The 15897-nt window shown below is 45.3% G+C and overlaps 3 protein-coding genes across 4 annotated transcripts in view; all 3 read left to right on the top strand.

Moving 5' to 3' along the window:
• LOC115532634 (golgin subfamily A member 6-like protein 22) overlaps positions 1-8527 on the top strand; it is a gene marked incomplete at its 3' end in the record, with an annotated part of 11010 nt that extends 2483 nt beyond the window's left edge. Inside the window, exons 2-8 of the mRNA XM_030342508.1 lie at positions 2132-2285; positions 3358-3712; positions 4408-4665; positions 5750-5964; positions 6297-6393; positions 6941-7355; positions 7398-8527. Of these exons, the coding sequence (XP_030198368.1) occupies positions 2140-2285; positions 3358-3712; positions 4408-4665; positions 5750-5964; positions 6297-6393; positions 6941-7355; positions 7398-8527 (2616 nt within the window). The remainder of the gene's footprint in view (positions 1-2131; positions 2286-3357; positions 3713-4407; positions 4666-5749; positions 5965-6296; positions 6394-6940; positions 7356-7397) is intronic.
• Positions 8528-8614: 87 nt separating this feature from the next.
• LOC115532633 (cilia- and flagella-associated protein 251-like) lies at positions 8615-11299 on the top strand (the record flags this gene model as incomplete). Its single annotated transcript, XM_030342507.1, has 2 exons — positions 8615-9229; positions 11243-11299. Coding segments are annotated over 2 exons (672 nt in total), but the record flags the coding sequence as incomplete, so codon positions are not given.
• A 743-nt stretch (positions 11300-12042) lies between these two features.
• On the top strand, positions 12043-15490 carry c19h18orf54 (chromosome 19 C18orf54 homolog). Of its 2 annotated transcripts, none has more exons than XM_030341225.1 (8): positions 12043-12117; positions 12597-12708; positions 13336-13513; positions 13777-13947; positions 14200-14323; positions 14429-14498; positions 14591-14879; positions 15014-15490. In XM_030341225.1, the coding sequence occupies exons 2-8, from the start codon at positions 12598-12600 to the stop codon at positions 15379-15381; spliced, it is 1311 nt and encodes a 436-aa protein (XP_030197085.1). In that variant the 5' UTR covers positions 12043-12117; position 12597; the 3' UTR covers positions 15382-15490. The 2 variants fall into 2 exon arrangements, with proteins under 2 accessions (XP_030197085.1, XP_030197086.1); XM_030341226.1 differs by having other exon boundaries at positions 12074-12160.
• The last annotated feature ends 407 nt before the right edge of the window (positions 15491-15897 follow it).

Genomic DNA, 15897 nt, shown 5'->3' with positions numbered 1-15897 from the left:
ATGTATATATATATCCCTATATACGTTATATGACGTATGTATACATGTTTTACATCTGCTAAGCTAGAAAAAAAACGTCTATCCGCAATGTTTACAACTTCTCGGTGTGAATAATAAGTAGTATTTCTAACATACAGGCATGTAACCCTATTCCAGTAGTACCCCCAAATGCAGGGCGATGTTGTGCATAAAGAGAGAGACGGCAGGAAGCGGAATGGGAAAAGACTGAAGCATACAGCAAGAGTACGAAAGTGAAACAAACTTAAACCAAAAAAAACTTAAATCATGAACCAGTGGGAGGACCACCATCTATGGAAGACATTCCTCAGTCATGGTAGATCGAGCAAAAGCAACTAAAAACTGCAGGTAAAGAAGATGCGATAGACCCCAGACCTCTGAATGAGGAGGTGAATCCGAAGGGCCATCCAAATCAATCCAGCAGGAACACCTTTGGCTCATCATTCATGAGCCCTGCAGAACATAAACGACTTCATTAGAGGAAACTATGAACCTTTGAGGTGTAGGATAGAAGAAAAGTACATTTTTTTTATGTATAATGAGACACAACAAAATCGTAACAGTGAGGTTTCATTATACCATTATTAGTTTTCCTCTAAGGCGATTTTTTTGCAAATGTACAAAGACTTTACATAAGCATCCTTGTGTATACACAGCAAAGACGGTTTATGACAGGATTGTTAATAGATCCTTCAAACAGGCCTTACAGGGATCCCTCCTATCACAGCTTTGTCACCTGGTGCTACTTGGGACAGAATGTCCCAAGTAGCAGAATGTGTTGTGCTCCGGACCTGCCAGGAGTTTCCTGATCCAGCTGTAATGTTGGCCCCTTGACTGAATCAAGGGACATGGTGCAATAACCTCCTCCTTTGGGGGTTCCTCATACTTGGATGACAAGTCGGCGGGGATGGGGATCGTCTTCAACAAAGGGTGATGGGTCCTAAAACACCACATCAAAGACCAGGCATCCACATAGTCTGTATAAAATTGCATTCTATTAGTCACTTGTGTCACTTTCTTCCACATGTACATGGAGTCCTTCCATGTACATACATAACTTGTGGTAGTAATTGTATCAATTATGTTATATTAAGTTTTCTGTTGGTAATAAAATCAAAACGGTTTTTGACAACTTCCTGTATGTGGCTTCTGCACTTCCACACTTCCACACTTCCCACTTAAAAGTCTGAAGTCAGATTGCAGTAAATGCTGACTGCAAATGAGGTGTTTCCGGCACTGATGAGGGGTGTTTTTGGTGAGGGTTAGGGTACGATATATTCCTAACTAGGGCAAAGGAAAAAAGCATAATAAGACCCCCTTAAGATTCGCCAGCTTATGTCTTCACAACCAGTGAAGACAACCAAGAAGATATCCAGGTTAGCACCATGCGTCAGTCAGGTGACAGCAATCTATTCATGTTGCCACAAACTCTCATTGTATTTGACTACATTAAGAAAGATGCTGTCCTTTCAGAGCCTGAGCCAGCGAGCCCACACTACTCTGAGTTAGGCTGCCAAAGTTAAGACACGCCTGGGTTGAAAGAAAGTTCTTTAGTGGACGTCCCATGTGGGCCACCTCCAAGCAGTCATTTCAAACATCCACACGCTAAACGATGACCCTTAAGGACCTTTGAGCTCTCTTAGGGATCAATACCTTAATATAATATGATCCTCACTGATAATCACTCGGTTTTATGTTTGGATTTAAGACTTCCTCTTTGTGGGATTCGTTTTTCCTGCTATGTATTCTTTTACTTAATTCGTCAAAAACGAACGGTTCAAAAACATCATTAAAAGACGCATAATGATTCCGATCAAAAACATTTGATAGTTTAAAAATAAGATTTCACATTTTCAAGTTTTCTTTGAACTCACATGCTTTATTTTATATTATTTTTTGGAATTTTTGAATTATTTTTTGTGTCTGCATATACAACAATGTTGAGAACATCTGCCATATGCCATGCCATTTTGTCCCTGTTGCTAAAATAAGAAATTTAGAGGAAACAGGAGTACAATCCTATGTGTTTGCCACTCCCTGCCAACCCGTGTCTGAACAACCCTATAGTATTTTAAGTAGGCCTATGAGTTCTGATGTGTTTTGTTTTGTGTAGTTGAGGTCATGAGGGCTGGGGAGGAGAGAGCCACAGGCATCACCAAGAGCCAACCGGAGAAAAGAGTCCAGCCAAGGGACCAATCGGAAAAGAAAACTCTGAGCATTGACAACCAACCACAGAGCATCAAGAACACCAAGTCGGCCATCAATGAGTGAGCTCACTATTCTAAGATATTCAAATATTGTAATTACTTGGGAGGCGATGTTTGGGGCGGCAGTAGCTCAGGTGGTAGAGCGGGTTGGCTGGTAACCTGAAGGTTGTTGGTTCGATCCCCGGCTTCACCAAGTAGAGTGTCGAGGTGTCACTCTGATGTCGCGATGTGATGTCGAATCCAGACATCCTGCTGATGCTGGAACAGAGACTTCCAACTCTCCAGCAGAAGCGCCCCAAGGCCATGAAATGCGCCGAGCGGGAAAAAATGATGATGATGATGAGAGAAATACCTGTTGCATTTCCTATTTAACCCTCTTATCTGGCAGTTTCGTCACTTTGCTAACTATCTGCTAAAAAAAACCTAGATAATTCAATTGAAAGTTAATGCTTATGTGTGTGTGAGAAAAATTGATAAATTGCATCTGCTAATGCAATATTTATCGCTCATACACATATTATACATACAAATATTCAGAATGAGGAGCTGATTGCTCATATGAAATATAAGGAAAAAGGTTCAATCAACATCCATTTTAAGAAATTCAACTTTAACGTTTTTTCAATTTTGTGTACATTTACTTTTACATTTAGGGAATTTAGCTTTACTCCAAAACTTTAATCCAAAGCGATTTACAGTCAGCACATTTATCAGAAGAAGTTGAAGCAATATATAGCTGTCGGTACAGTAAGGATGTCCATAGAGCCAAGCAAAGCACTAACAATCGCTAGGTTAACCCATTCCCCGTACACAACAAAGCTCGCTAGGATAAGATGCTGCACAACTAAGTACTATAACTAAGTACTATAACTAGGTACCACATACAATCAGCGCATACATTAAGTACCAGGGCATACATACAATAAATAGGAGGGGTCGGAAGGGGTGGATATGCAGAGTCTAGGTGAACTATCAGTAGTATTACCAGTGGTGTTCACCAGTTGTGTGTGTGTGTGTGTGTGTGTGTGTGTGTGTGTGTGTGTGTGTGTGTGTGTGTGTGTGTGTGTGTGTGTGTGTGTGTGTGTGTGTGTGTGTGTGTGTGTGTGTGTGTGTGTGTGTGTGTCATATGTAGCCTCTTTAAGGAAATGCAGGACCGGGTGTCCCAGGGGAAGGGGAACACGGGCAGGGTCATAGACTTCAGGAAGTTCCTGAAACGGCCCGACAGACCTCCTCCCCCCCCCCCTGCTGCGCCTCGTCGCAAGGCGTCCCCGCCCCCGCCCCGGCTGGTGAAGAGGAAGGTGGAGGTGGACCTGCTGAAGCTCTGCTGGGGGGAGTCGTGGAAGACCCTCAAGCCGACCAAGAGGGGGCGCTGTCACCAAACCTCCTCGCTGAGGAGCACCATCAGCCCGGGCAGGAGGTCCCGGGCAGGAGCCGCCAGGGGCGGGGAGGAGGAGGCCAGCCCGGGATGGACAGACTCCTGGAAACTGGTTAGCATACAGCCAGTGATCCAGCTAAACCGGCATCAAGCGCTTTCGTGCTCTTGCTCACGCAAATGTATCTACTGCATCGTGTCCCAGAGCGCGAATGATCCGACAATGAAATGTAAACCCATGCATTGGGAAAAGTTTACTCCGACTTTTTCGTGCTAGGCAGAACGGCATTTAAACCTATGCACTTCCATGTGGATGGGAGGTGCCTCCTAGTTATTGATACGTCATAACAGCGATCTGATCTTTCAGATTTTTGCAGCAGACCTCCACAAAAACTGAAAAAACTTCACTTAAACCCAGTCTCACACCCGAATGTAGTCTAACTACGTGGTCCACCGCGTAAAATATACTAGTTTAACAACAGTGGCTCTAAAAATGTGACTAATCTTTTCAAGGGGCCCGCGTTTTGGTAAAAGTAGTAGTTAGAAACGTGACTTTTATTGTCATTAGCTTCATTCAGGGATGACATTTAGCTGGTCACCTGCTCGTGGCGTTTTTCATGCTTATTTGGGGGTTTAATCTCTATTAAGTCTTTACATGGTACACTTAGCCTTTAGCATCTGCAGCAATGTACTAGCATGGAAGGCTATGGTTATTTTCTACACTGCGGTCCTATTTTCCGGTTACACATACGTTCTCCATCTATGATTAATAAAATACCCATTACTTTATCTTGTCCTATCTCTTCTAAGGTGAAGCCCAGCCCAGCGCCTCCCGGCCCCACCGGCGTGGGGGAGGGCCAGGCGTGGGAGGTGGTGACAGAGAGCCGGTCCCTGGGCAGGTATCAGCCGCGGGTGGGGGGCTACTGCCTCCCCGTGTGGGCCACGACCTGGAAGACCATGATCTTTGTGTTCAGGCAGCAGAAGCCATGGTGGGACAGGGAGTGGCCCAGCCGGCCCCCCCCTGAACCACAGGACAAGACCCCCCAGCTGCTGGCCTTGGAGACACAGGTCGACTCCACTCTATAAAGCACTTTCATTACTTTAGACCAGTGGTTCTCAGAGTTCTTATACCGCTTACCACCTGAGGAAATATTTGTCTCCCCAAGTACCAACATTATGACAATGATAAAATATAGCGGAAAATTCCTCTGCATACCACGAAATAGTGCATCCTACAGTACCACCGTTTGAGAACCAATGCTTTAGAACAGGGTTTCCCAAACTTTTTTCCTAGGGACCAACCTTTTCAAATTACCAACCAAGACCCAAATCGCCTATCTATAAATTATGAAAAGAACGAATTTGTGCATAAATGAACATTCCTGACCATTTTTACTGCCATTTCTGCATCACCTTGTATATGATCTTAAACTAGCCATTTCGAAGAGATAAATCACAATACGTATAAAATACTTCATAAATGTGACCAAATAAATGCATTTAGCAGGCTATCTCATTTTTTTAGTGTCCTCTCATCAGTAAAACAAACACAGGTACGCTAGCCTTTCATACCAGATTCAATATTATAAATAAAATTATCAGATCAAGACGAACATTAGTACTATCAAAAACATGCTTCTAGTTGAAAGTTTTTTTAAATGATCATGCCAAACAGGTAGGCTTATATTTAAGTGCAGCTTTGGTTATCAAACAGTCAATCAACCACATCAGATAAAATAAGATCAACTTTATTAATCCCCAGTGGGAGAAATTCCCTTCCCTTCCTATCTTACTCTGCATTAAAAAAAACTTAAAAAAATAAATAACAATATGAACAGTAGACAGTTAGACAGTATGGTGGATCTGGAGAGGGGCGTTGTCTTCAGGGCTGACCGAATAGCAGCAGCCTCATGTTAAAGCAGGGGTGGTGATGTATGCATTTATCAGTTTACTCTGCTCTCCAGAGGCCAGCAGAGTGAACAGCTAAGGATTTTTTATTATTATGAGTATTATGAATAATATAAATAATATGATTTTTATTTTATGTGAGATTAACGTCATTATTTTAATAATTGTAATTTCATATCAATAAGGAACCATATTTGAATCGCTATAGACTAATATAAATATCAATCATATTCTGGTTCTTTAGTGTGAGCGTCCCGACTGGCAGCAGGCCTGGAGAATGTCTGTAACTGCTCCGCCGGCCGACACAGAACCCCCAGCTGGGACAACCAAGATGGCCGACGTCTTTCTCCCAGGTTGGAACTCTGCCTGGCGACTGGCAGGAGCTCACCCTACTTCAGACGAGGGTGCAGAGCCAAGGAACTGGAACGACCTGTCCTGGAAGCTCCGCCCACAGAGCAGGTATTATACTCTCTATCTATCTATCTATCTATCTATCTATCTATCTATCTATCTATCTATCTATCTATCTATCTATCTATCTATCTATCTATCTATCTATCTATCTATCTATCTATCTATCTATCTATCTATCTATCTATCTATCTATCTATCTATCTATCTATCTATCTATCTATCTATCTATCTATCTATCTATCTATCTATCTATCTATCTATCGATCACTCTATCCATCGATCACCCTATCTATCAGTCCCTCTTTCTGACTGTCTGTCTGTCTGTCTGTTTGTCTGCCTGCCTGTCTGTCTGTCTATTTGTTGGTCTGTATTTCTAGATGGTGTATGCCATCACTAACTTCCCAGCATCACCATGCCAACGCTTTAGAGAAGAGCCGATTGGCTGCCAGCTTCCTTCTGACTCAGTCCCTCAAGGTACAGTATTTATATATACAACTAATATATACAACTAAATTACTAATATATACTACTCATATACAGTACTGATATATACTATTCATATATGCTAGTCAGTAGTCATACACAGTACTAATACACAGGTGCATGTCAATAAATTTGAATATTGTGGAAAAAGCAGTGTGTATTCTTCTATACTCATGGTCAAAAATGTTCTCTACTTCCAAAAGAAAAAGATTGGACGGAGCCACTGCCGTTAGACAAAGGGGTTATCCAGCATACAATGAGGACATTTAATGAGAACAAAAAAACATTAAAAAAATACAAAACAGAAAACAGCTAACTGCAGACAGAAGACTACAAATATTTGTATGGTATTTTCCCCGAAACAACGTCACAATGTTATAAAGTACTTATACACAGTACTGATATGTACCACTAATATATACTACTTGTTTATAGTACGTATAGATACCACAAATATATACCACAAATATATGCTACTAATATTCCAACAGATATTCATGTTGTTTTGATATCATAAACATTTCTATTTTGTGAACAGACAGAGGGGGAGGACGAGGAAGAGGGCGAGGAAGAGGAGATGGAAGAGGAGACAGAAGAGGAGACAGAAGAGGAGGAGACAGAAGAGGAGGAGGAGACTGAAGAGGAGGAGGAGGAGGAGACTGAAGAGGAGGAGGAGAGGCAGGAGGGCTCCATGAAGGTTCTTCGTCTGCGGTTCCGTGAGTTTGGTGCGGCGTGGAGGAGCAGTTCCTGGCGGGCGTTCCACCGCCCGGAGGAGAAGGAGGAGGTGGACTCCGGCTGGAGGAGCGCCTGGAGGCTCCACAGGGAGGTGCAGGCTAACAGCGTGCAGGAGGAAGTGCTGCTCCTCAGGGGGCGGGGCCTCTGGGCCGATGATGGCCTTCCAGACCTCAAAGAGTGGAAGAAGAGCTGGAGATACGCAGCAAAGGAGGAGGAAGAGGAGGAGGAGGAGGAGGAGGAGGAGGAGGAGGAGGAGGAGGAGGAGGAGGAGGGAGACGAGAAGGTCGAGGAGGAAAATAAAATAGAAGAAGTGAAGCCATGGTGGAGGAGCTCAAGATACGCAGAAGAAAAGCAGGTACAGGAGGAGGAAGAGGAGGAGGAGGAAGAAACAGAGCAGGAGGAGGAGGAAGACGAGAAGGTGGAGGAGGAGGAAAATAAAATAGAAGAAGTGAAGCCATGGTGGAGGAGCTCGAGATACACAGAAGAGAAGCAGGTAAAGGAGGAGGAAGAGGAGGAGGAGGAAGAAACAGAGCAGGAGGAGGAGGAAGACGAGAAGGTGGAGGAGGAGGAAAATAAAATAGAAGAAGTGAAGCCATGGTGGAGGAGCTCGAGGTATGCAGGAGAGAAGGAGCAGTTGAAGGAAAAGGAGGAGGAGAAAGAAGAAGAGGACGAGGAGGTGGAAGAGGAGAAGGTGGAGGAAGTGAAAGAGTGGAGGAGGAACTGGAGACAGGCGAGAGAGAAGGATGAGGAAACTGTGGAGGAGGAGAAGGAGGAGGAGACAGAAAAGGAGGAAGAGGAGAAGGATGAGGAGACAGACCAGGAGGAGGAGGAAGAGGTGGAAGAGGAGGAGGAGGCAAATGAAATAGAAGAAGTGAAGCCATGGTGGAGGAGCTCGAGATATGCAGGAGAAAAAGAGGAAGAGGAGACAGAGAAAGAGGAGAAGGAGGAGGAAGAGACAGAGCAGGATGAGGAGGAAGAGGAGGAGGAGGATGGGGAAGAGGAGAAGGTGGAGGAGGTGAAAGATTGTAGGAGGAATTGGAGAAAGGCAGGAGAGAAGGATAAGGAGATTGAGGAGCAGGGGCAGGAGGAGGAGACAGAGAAGGAGGAGGAGGAAGATAAAGAGGTGGGGGAGGAAGATAAACTAGAAGAAGTGGTGCCGTGGTGGAGGAGCTCGAGATACCAAAGAGAGAAGGAGGAGGTGAAGGAAAAGGAGGAGGAGAAAGAAGAGGAGGAGGTGGAACTGGAGGATGAGAAAGAAAGGGAGGATGGGGAAGAGGAGGTGAAGGAGAGGGAGGAAAATGATGAAGAGGGAGCAACAGAGGAGAAGGGGAAGGGGGAGGATCAATTAGAGGAGAAGATGAAGGATTGGAGGAGGAGCTGGAGATCCCAAGGAGAGGAGGAGGGAGAGGAGAAGGAGGAGGAAGAGGAGGAGGAAGAGGAGGAGGAGGAGACAGAGGAGGAGGAGAAGGAGGAAGAGGAGGAGACAGAGCAGGATGGGGAGGACGAGGAAGAGGTGGAGGAGGAGGAAAATAAAGAAGAAGAGGTGGTGCCGTGGTGGAGGAGCTCGAGATATGCAAGAGAGAAGGAGAGGGTGAAGGAAAAGGAGGAGGAGAAAGAAGAGGAGGATGAGAAAGATGGGGAGGAGGATGGGGAAGCGGGGAAGGTGGAGGAGGTGAAAGATGAAGAGGAGACAGAGCAGGATGAGGAAGAGGAAGAGAAAGAGTTGGAGGAGGCAAAGATTGAAGAGGAGGAGAAGGAGGAGGAGGCTGAGGAGGAGACAGAGAAGGATGGGGAGGAAGAGAGAGAGGTGGAGGAGGAGGAAAATAAACTAGAAGAAGTGGTGCCGTCGTGGTGGAGCTCGAGGTACGCAGGAGAGAAGGAGGAGGTGAAGGAAAAGAAGGAGGACAAAGAAGAGGAGCTGATGAAAGAGTGGAGGAAGGACTGGAGACAGGCAGGAGAGAAGGTGGAGGAGGAGCACGAGGAGGAGGAGGAAGAGCAGGATGAGGAGGAAGAGAAAGAGGTGGAGGAGGAAGAGATTGAAGAGGAGGGGAAGAAGGAGGAGCAAAATGATGAAGAGGGAGCAACAGAGGAGGTGGGAAAGGGGGAGGATTGGAGGAGGAGCTGGATATCCCCAGGAGAGGAGGAGGGAGAGGTGAGAGAGAAGAAGGAGGAGGAGGAGGAGGAGGAGGAGGAGGAGGAGGAGGAGGAGGAGGATGAAGAGACAGAGCAGGTTGAGGAGGAAGAGGAAGAGGTGAAGGAGGAGGAAGAGGTGGAGGAGGAGGAAAATAAAATAGATAAGGTACAGGTGCAGGAAGAGGAGGTGAAGGTTGAGCTGGAGGAGGTGAAGGAGGAGGATGAGACAGATGGGGATGAGGTTAATGAGGAGGTGACGGAGGGTGAGATGAAGCAGTGGTGGAGGAGCTGGAGATTCGCAGGAATGGTGAAGGAGGTGAAGGTTGAAAAGGAGAACGAAGAGGAGGTGAATGAGTGGAGGAAGAGCTGGAGAAACACTGTAGAGGAGGAGGAGGAAGAGGAGGAGGAGGAGGAGGAGGGAGAGGTGAAGGAGAAGCTAGAAGAGGAGAAGGTTGAGCAGGAGGAGGGGAGGGTAGAGGATGCTGATGAGGAGACAGATGAGGAAGAGGTGAAGGAAAAGCAAGATGAGGGAGAGGTGAAGGAGCAGGTGAAGGGGGAGGAGATGGTGAAGGAAGAGGAAGATGAAGAGGAGGAGGACTCAGATGAGGAGGAAGAGGTAAAGGAGGAGGAGGTGAAGGTTACGGTAGAGGAGGTAGATGAGGTTAGGGTGGAGCAGGAGAAGGATAATGATGAAGAGGAGGAGACTGATGAGGAGGAAGAGGTGAAGGTTGAGGTAGAGGAGGTAGATGAGGTTAATGTGGAGCAGGAGGAGGAGGACTATAAAGAGGTGGAAGAGGTGAAGGATGAGCAGGAGGAGGTAGAGGAGGAGGGTGATGAAGAGGAGGAGACAGATGAGGAGGAAGAGGTGAAGGAGAAGGTAGAGGAGGAGGAGGGAGGTGAGGTGAAGGTGGAGCAGGAGTATAATGAAGAGGCCGAGACAGATGAGGAGGAAGAGGTGAAGGTTGAGCAGGAGGAGGAGGATGAAGAGGAGGAGACAGATGAGGAGGAAGAGGTGAAGGAGGAGGTAGAGGAGGAGGAGGTGAAGGAGAAGGATAAATATGAGTTGGTGATGCAGTGGTGGAGGAGATGGAGATGCACACCAAAGGTAGAGGAGGTGAAGGAGAAGGAGGAGGAGGAGGATGAAGAGGAGGAGACAGATGAGGAGGAAGAGGAGAAGGAGAAGTTAGAGAAGATGAATGGGTCGGAGGAGTTGAAGGAGGGAGATAAAGCAGAGGAAGGGGAGGTAGATGAGATAAAAGACAGGACGAGGAGATCGAGAAACTCAGGAGGGATGCAGGAGGTGGAGGTAGAGGAGGAAGAAGTGTTTGAGGATGCGATGGAAGAGTTTGAGGATGCGAAAGAAGGGCATGGCATAGATGCTGAGAAAGACGAGGAAGTAGAGGAGACAAAACAGTGGGAAAACTCTTAAAGTGATTGTCCTCATATGTATAATAAATTCCTATTTAATTGTATCATTCACATTTATATAACATGAAAGTATATTGTATTTTTGTGTTCCCGTATACAGTAGTATGTTCCTGTATGAGATTTGTATTATTTATATTAATTATTTTATGATATGTGTTATAATGATATTTCCCAGTTAAATTGTTTTTTTTAAGTTACTTATTGATATATTAATGATAATGTTGAATAATGCAAAGTATGATTATTGTTGGATTCCCTTCGGACAAAAACTTTGAAAACTAGAAAGAATTATTCAAGGGTTAATTCTTCAAGTCTAGAGTGTTAAGAAATTACTTTCAGTCGATAAAAACTGTCTTAATTAAAACTTTTTATTGAAATCATTGTTTGAGATTCTTCCATATTTCTCTGTTCATGTAGAATAACATAAGTATATTGATATGAGTACAAACATACGTAATTTATCTGAACAATATCAACTATGAAGAGCATGACGTCCGGTGGGTTTCTTGTGCGGGTGTGGGGGGCTGCTGGCAATGAGGTTCAGATTGGGCGGCAGAGGTCGGGGTCTAGGTTCCTTCTGCTCGACAGAGATGAAGAGTAGGTCTGGGGTTACGGGAAGGCATTCGTAGGCAATTCAACATCTGTTAGGCGGAGGGTCATGCCGCCAAGAGGGGATGATAGTTAGGGATAGGATGTTGGGCCTTCTGGTTGCAGAGCAGGGCTTTGGCTGGTAGGTAAGCATCAAAATGGAGTGTTGAATGGTATGTACATGTTCCACATGTAGCCTACTGCACTGCAGTAGTAAATACAAGAGGTATAAGAAGGCTGTCCGGTCCAGCTGATGCATCAGAGGTGTGATTTATTTTCCTTTATTATTTTCCCCTATATATATATTTAGATTTGTGATTTATTTATTCGTACTGACCTCCAAACATATGTATAGCAGCATAGCAGTGGTGGTGTTTACATCGCCTCTATATTTAAACAAAAAGAGGAATGTAACTTTTTTTGTTCCTGTATACAGCAGTATGTTTCTGCATGAGATTTGTATTAATTTATATTATTTATTTTATGATATGTGGTTATATTGATGTTTCCCAGTTAAAAAATGTTTTCTCGTTACTTATTGATAAAGTAATGATAATGTTGAAGATAAATCACAAAAAACACAAAGAAAATCACAAAAAACGTTAGATGTGAACACGTTGGATTGCCTTTGGATAAAAGCTTGCGGGCGTTAAACAACGGACATGGAAGAGGCAATTTTGGGAACAGCTGATTGGTTCTTCAGCCTTCCCAGTTGTTCTGAACGCATCACGACGGCAGCGCACCAATAGGGGCGCCGTTTACCCAGCTGCGTCACCAGTGTGGCGGGCTTGAATTGGCTCCATGTTTCTAGGCACCCTCTCTGCTGTTGAGGTTTGTTTATAAGTTTGTTTACTTTCTTACGACCACAGCCAGGGTGAATATAATGTTTTTGACTGCCTTCCTATAAATTATCACATCAAATCCGCTTCTTGTTCTTGTTTAGATGTTTAATTCTGGCTAAACCGTTTGCCGGTAGCGTGGGGAAGCCTTTTTTTTATTTAACACTCTACATTCTGTAATGTTGTTCACCTCACTGCACTATCTTACATGATATCAATCTAAAGAATGTATATTTACCCATGTATCCTGTCATGTAGTTTTGACGTGACGTAGTGGTTGGGGACGTACATTGTTACTACATACTGTTATATCTATCCCAAACACAGCGACTATTAAACATTGTTTCAAAAAGAAAACACATCGAATATGTACGAGCCAAAATGGGAGTATTTCTTAGTTGAGAAAGGTGGAAAATACAGGTAACGAGAGTGTGAGCGCAGCAGCTGAACTTTGAGCTCTGTGACGTCCAGGATGGATTGGGACGAAGAGCGTCCAGTGTCCCCTGGGTCCACCGTCACCACGCTGATGTCCTGCAGCGGACACCTGCCTCCCGCCCACCAGACCATACGCTGTGGAGACCAGGTGAACAGCCTTACCGTACCCTACCCCTGACCCAACTCAACCCTAACCCTCGCCTGGCCCACCACGGCCCCCCCACGTGTTACCACCCCTGACTCAGGGTCAGGGGAGGGTTAGGTTTTGGGTTAAGTTAGGTAACCTTACCCTGACCCTCATTAACCCCAAACCTTTTGTTGTGATGACCTACATAGGCAGGTTTACACTTTAGTGTAGCCCGAGTGTGTGATTCAAGATCCACGACGTCGGGACTCGGACACACAACGTGGATATTTGCTGAGCTGCCTGCATTATACCTCACGTCATTTAACGTGAACACAAGGGGGCAGTATAGCGTACACGCTATACTGCCCCCGAATCCGTCAGCAAATCCGGGTTTCTGAAAAGCAAACAGTCTGCTCCATTTAAAATACGTTAAATGACTTAGACATGAATTTCTGCATACATGCAGGATGCACACCTTTGTGTGCATCCTACCAAACCCTACCCCAAAACAAACTGAACAGTAACCCTTCGCTTTACCTTACCCTGACCATGCAGTACACATGCCCTAACCTCGCCCAGACTGGTTGTTTGACAGCCTGGTTGATAAGTCGACTGGTTCACCGCCTGTCCGGCTTAACTTGTCTGCAGGAGTTTGCCTCAGCGTCTGCGGCGCTGGATGCCTACATCGCTGATTTTGAGCGGTGGCACCTGTCCCCCGGGGCCCTGTCGCGCTCCACGGGGCCCCGGTTAGACCTGCTGCCGAACGGCACCCCCTCCCCCCAGCCTGGGCGCCCCCGACCACCTGGGACTCTGCGCAACAGAGACGGTGAGACCGGCGTCATGCTGGGTGTGATGTAATGTAACATATGGTGTCATGAAGGAGGAGAATTAAATGTCCATATATTATTGATATAAAGATTCTGGTGAATGCAGAGCTTCTGATTTTCTCTTATTTTCTATCAAGAAATCGTTGCTCAATCATGACCAAACTAAAATCATTTGCTAATAAATGGTCTACTCTAAATGAAGATTAAATGGGTCTTATCATGGTGTTCGATGTTGTACCATCACACTTTCTCTCTCCCGTAGTCCTCACCGAGCTGCTGACAGAGTCAGAGCTGTATTCCCTGTCGCTCCCGGCAACCACCTCCCTGCGTTGCCGTGCCGACGAAGACGAGGTGGATTTGACAACGGAGGAACTTCTGGCCATCCCTAGTGATGGCTCACTGCCGGTTACCAAGACGACCGCCTACCTCACTGGTGGGGCTTTAACTCTCCTCTCACATCTTACCTCATACCCTTATTTCGTTACAAAATATGATGCAATATCATATATGTATTATTTAAAGGGACCTCAAAACGTTGAATAACCATAATGTTTAATAGAGGGATTTAGGAAGGAATATAACAAAAAGTCGATCCCTTTAAATCTGAATATAATCTGTAATGCAATCAATATAAATGTAATATAATAAAAAAAAGAAGAAGAAAATACTCTCATGCCCTATACAGACCTCCGCCACCGCTCCCTCTGTCGCCCGGGCAACTGCTTCAGCCCTCACCCGGGGGGCTCCTGCCACTCAAGTGGACCACTGGGCGGGGCCAGGGACCGAAGCCACGCCCCCTCACCCAACAAGTAGGGTTGGGATTGTATTCCCTGTGTAGCTCAGTGGGTAGAGCTAGGCACTAACCTGCAGGGTTAGGGGTCCTATTCCCTGTAACATGTGTCTCTGTCCTTCAGGTGGAGGGACGAAGACATGGACAGGAAGTGTCTGAGCAGACAGGAAGTGACCCAACTCCAGAACTCACAGGTGAAAACAATGCAAAACATGTTGTATATGACTTCAATCTTCACTATTAGACAGTGTTGTTATTAATTGACCAATCACCTTTTCCTCTCCAGTCTGCAGGACCAGTGATTGGGCCAGACTGCCTTAGCTCCTCCCACTTATCAGCCTCTTTCCGAGACCTAGGCACCGCCTACTATCGTCGCAGTTACCAGCCCCCTGGACATGCCCACTCTGTACATTGTTCCCACCTCCAAAGCCCATCTCCCATTTTGAGATCACACCACCCCCTAAACAGGATTGGCCACGCTCAGTGTTGCCACGCCCTGTATGGCCACGCCAACCCGCAACAGCCAATAGATGGCCAGCTGGCTGCGAGCCCATCTGGATTCTGGGAAAAAGCAGGTTAAAGATCTTTTTCAAAACTAACAATAAAAACTAGTAATGACAAGTTCATCATGGAAATGAAATGATAGTAGAGTTTATAGTGTATGTATATAGGCTGACTGATTATTGAAGTGCTTGTGAACGGTCTTTAGGTTCCATGCCCCACCGTGTCCCCGCCTGGTTGGACCAACTCCCCGGGGAGGACGGGCAGGAGGAGGAGGAGGAGGAGGAGCAGCAGCAGCAGGAGGAGGAGGAGGAGGAGCTGCTCTCTGTGTCTCTCCTAACAGACGATACGCCAGGTGTCTGTCCAGGGGCAGTCGATGAGCGCCGCCTCCTATTGGCCGGCACAGGACACGACCCCAAAGGACACGCCCCCATAGGATACACCAACACGGGACGTGCCCCCATAGGATACGCCCACACAGGACCCGCCCACACAGAACACGCCCCCACAGGATACACCCACACAGGACACGCCCCTAGGATGTCAATTGGTGATTTATCGTGTCCCTTGGACTAAAGTAAAAGCCATTTTCTCGTTGATCTGATATTTCGTTACACTGTAACTTGTATATATTGTTTATATAATATACATGTTAATATAAATAAATTTATGTTTATATATTTCATGTCTGCAGAATATGTAATGCTAGTAGTAATTATTTATTGAATGTTTACTATGATTTGGGAAACGATTTGTGACGCAACAATTTATCCAATATCATTAGTGTGAACATTTTTCCTGTTAAACTAAACAGAGAGGTTGTGCAGATTATTCGTTTTTCTATCGTCAAATAATTCCCAGATAATTTACTTTCAATGTTAACGGGAAATAACTTTTTTACATATTTCACGGCTGATGAATCATGCATTCACTCATTCAGACATATTCACACATGGAAACCATATGATTATATTTATATATATATACACATATAAAACATATATATATATAAACATATAAAATCGTAGAATGGTATTTTAAAATGCAAAACATGTTAAAAATGTATACGTTGTGTATATAACAAACCTCGGG

Source organism: Gadus morhua, chromosome 19, assembly GCF_902167405.1.
Source record: "Gadus morhua chromosome 19, gadMor3.0, whole genome shotgun sequence".
Lineage (NCBI taxonomy): Eukaryota > Metazoa > Chordata > Actinopteri > Gadiformes > Gadidae > Gadus > Gadus morhua.
Note: the sequence above shows the minus strand (reverse complement) of the source record. Positions and strands in the feature narration are given on the sequence as shown.

Bases quoted from the DNA above. Each gene is read 5' to 3' on its own strand.
- c19h18orf54 (XM_030341225.1), top strand. From the start codon at position 12,598: ATGGATTGGGACGAAGAGCGTCCAGTGTCCCCTGGGTCCACCGTCACC. The intron at 13,948-14,199 runs GTGGGGCTTTAA...TGCCCTATACAG, and splicing joins GACGACCGCCTACCTCACTG to ACCTCCGCCACCGCTCCCTC. The intron at 14,324-14,428 runs GTAGGGTTGGGA...TCTGTCCTTCAG, and splicing joins CACGCCCCCTCACCCAACAA to GTGGAGGGACGAAGACATGG.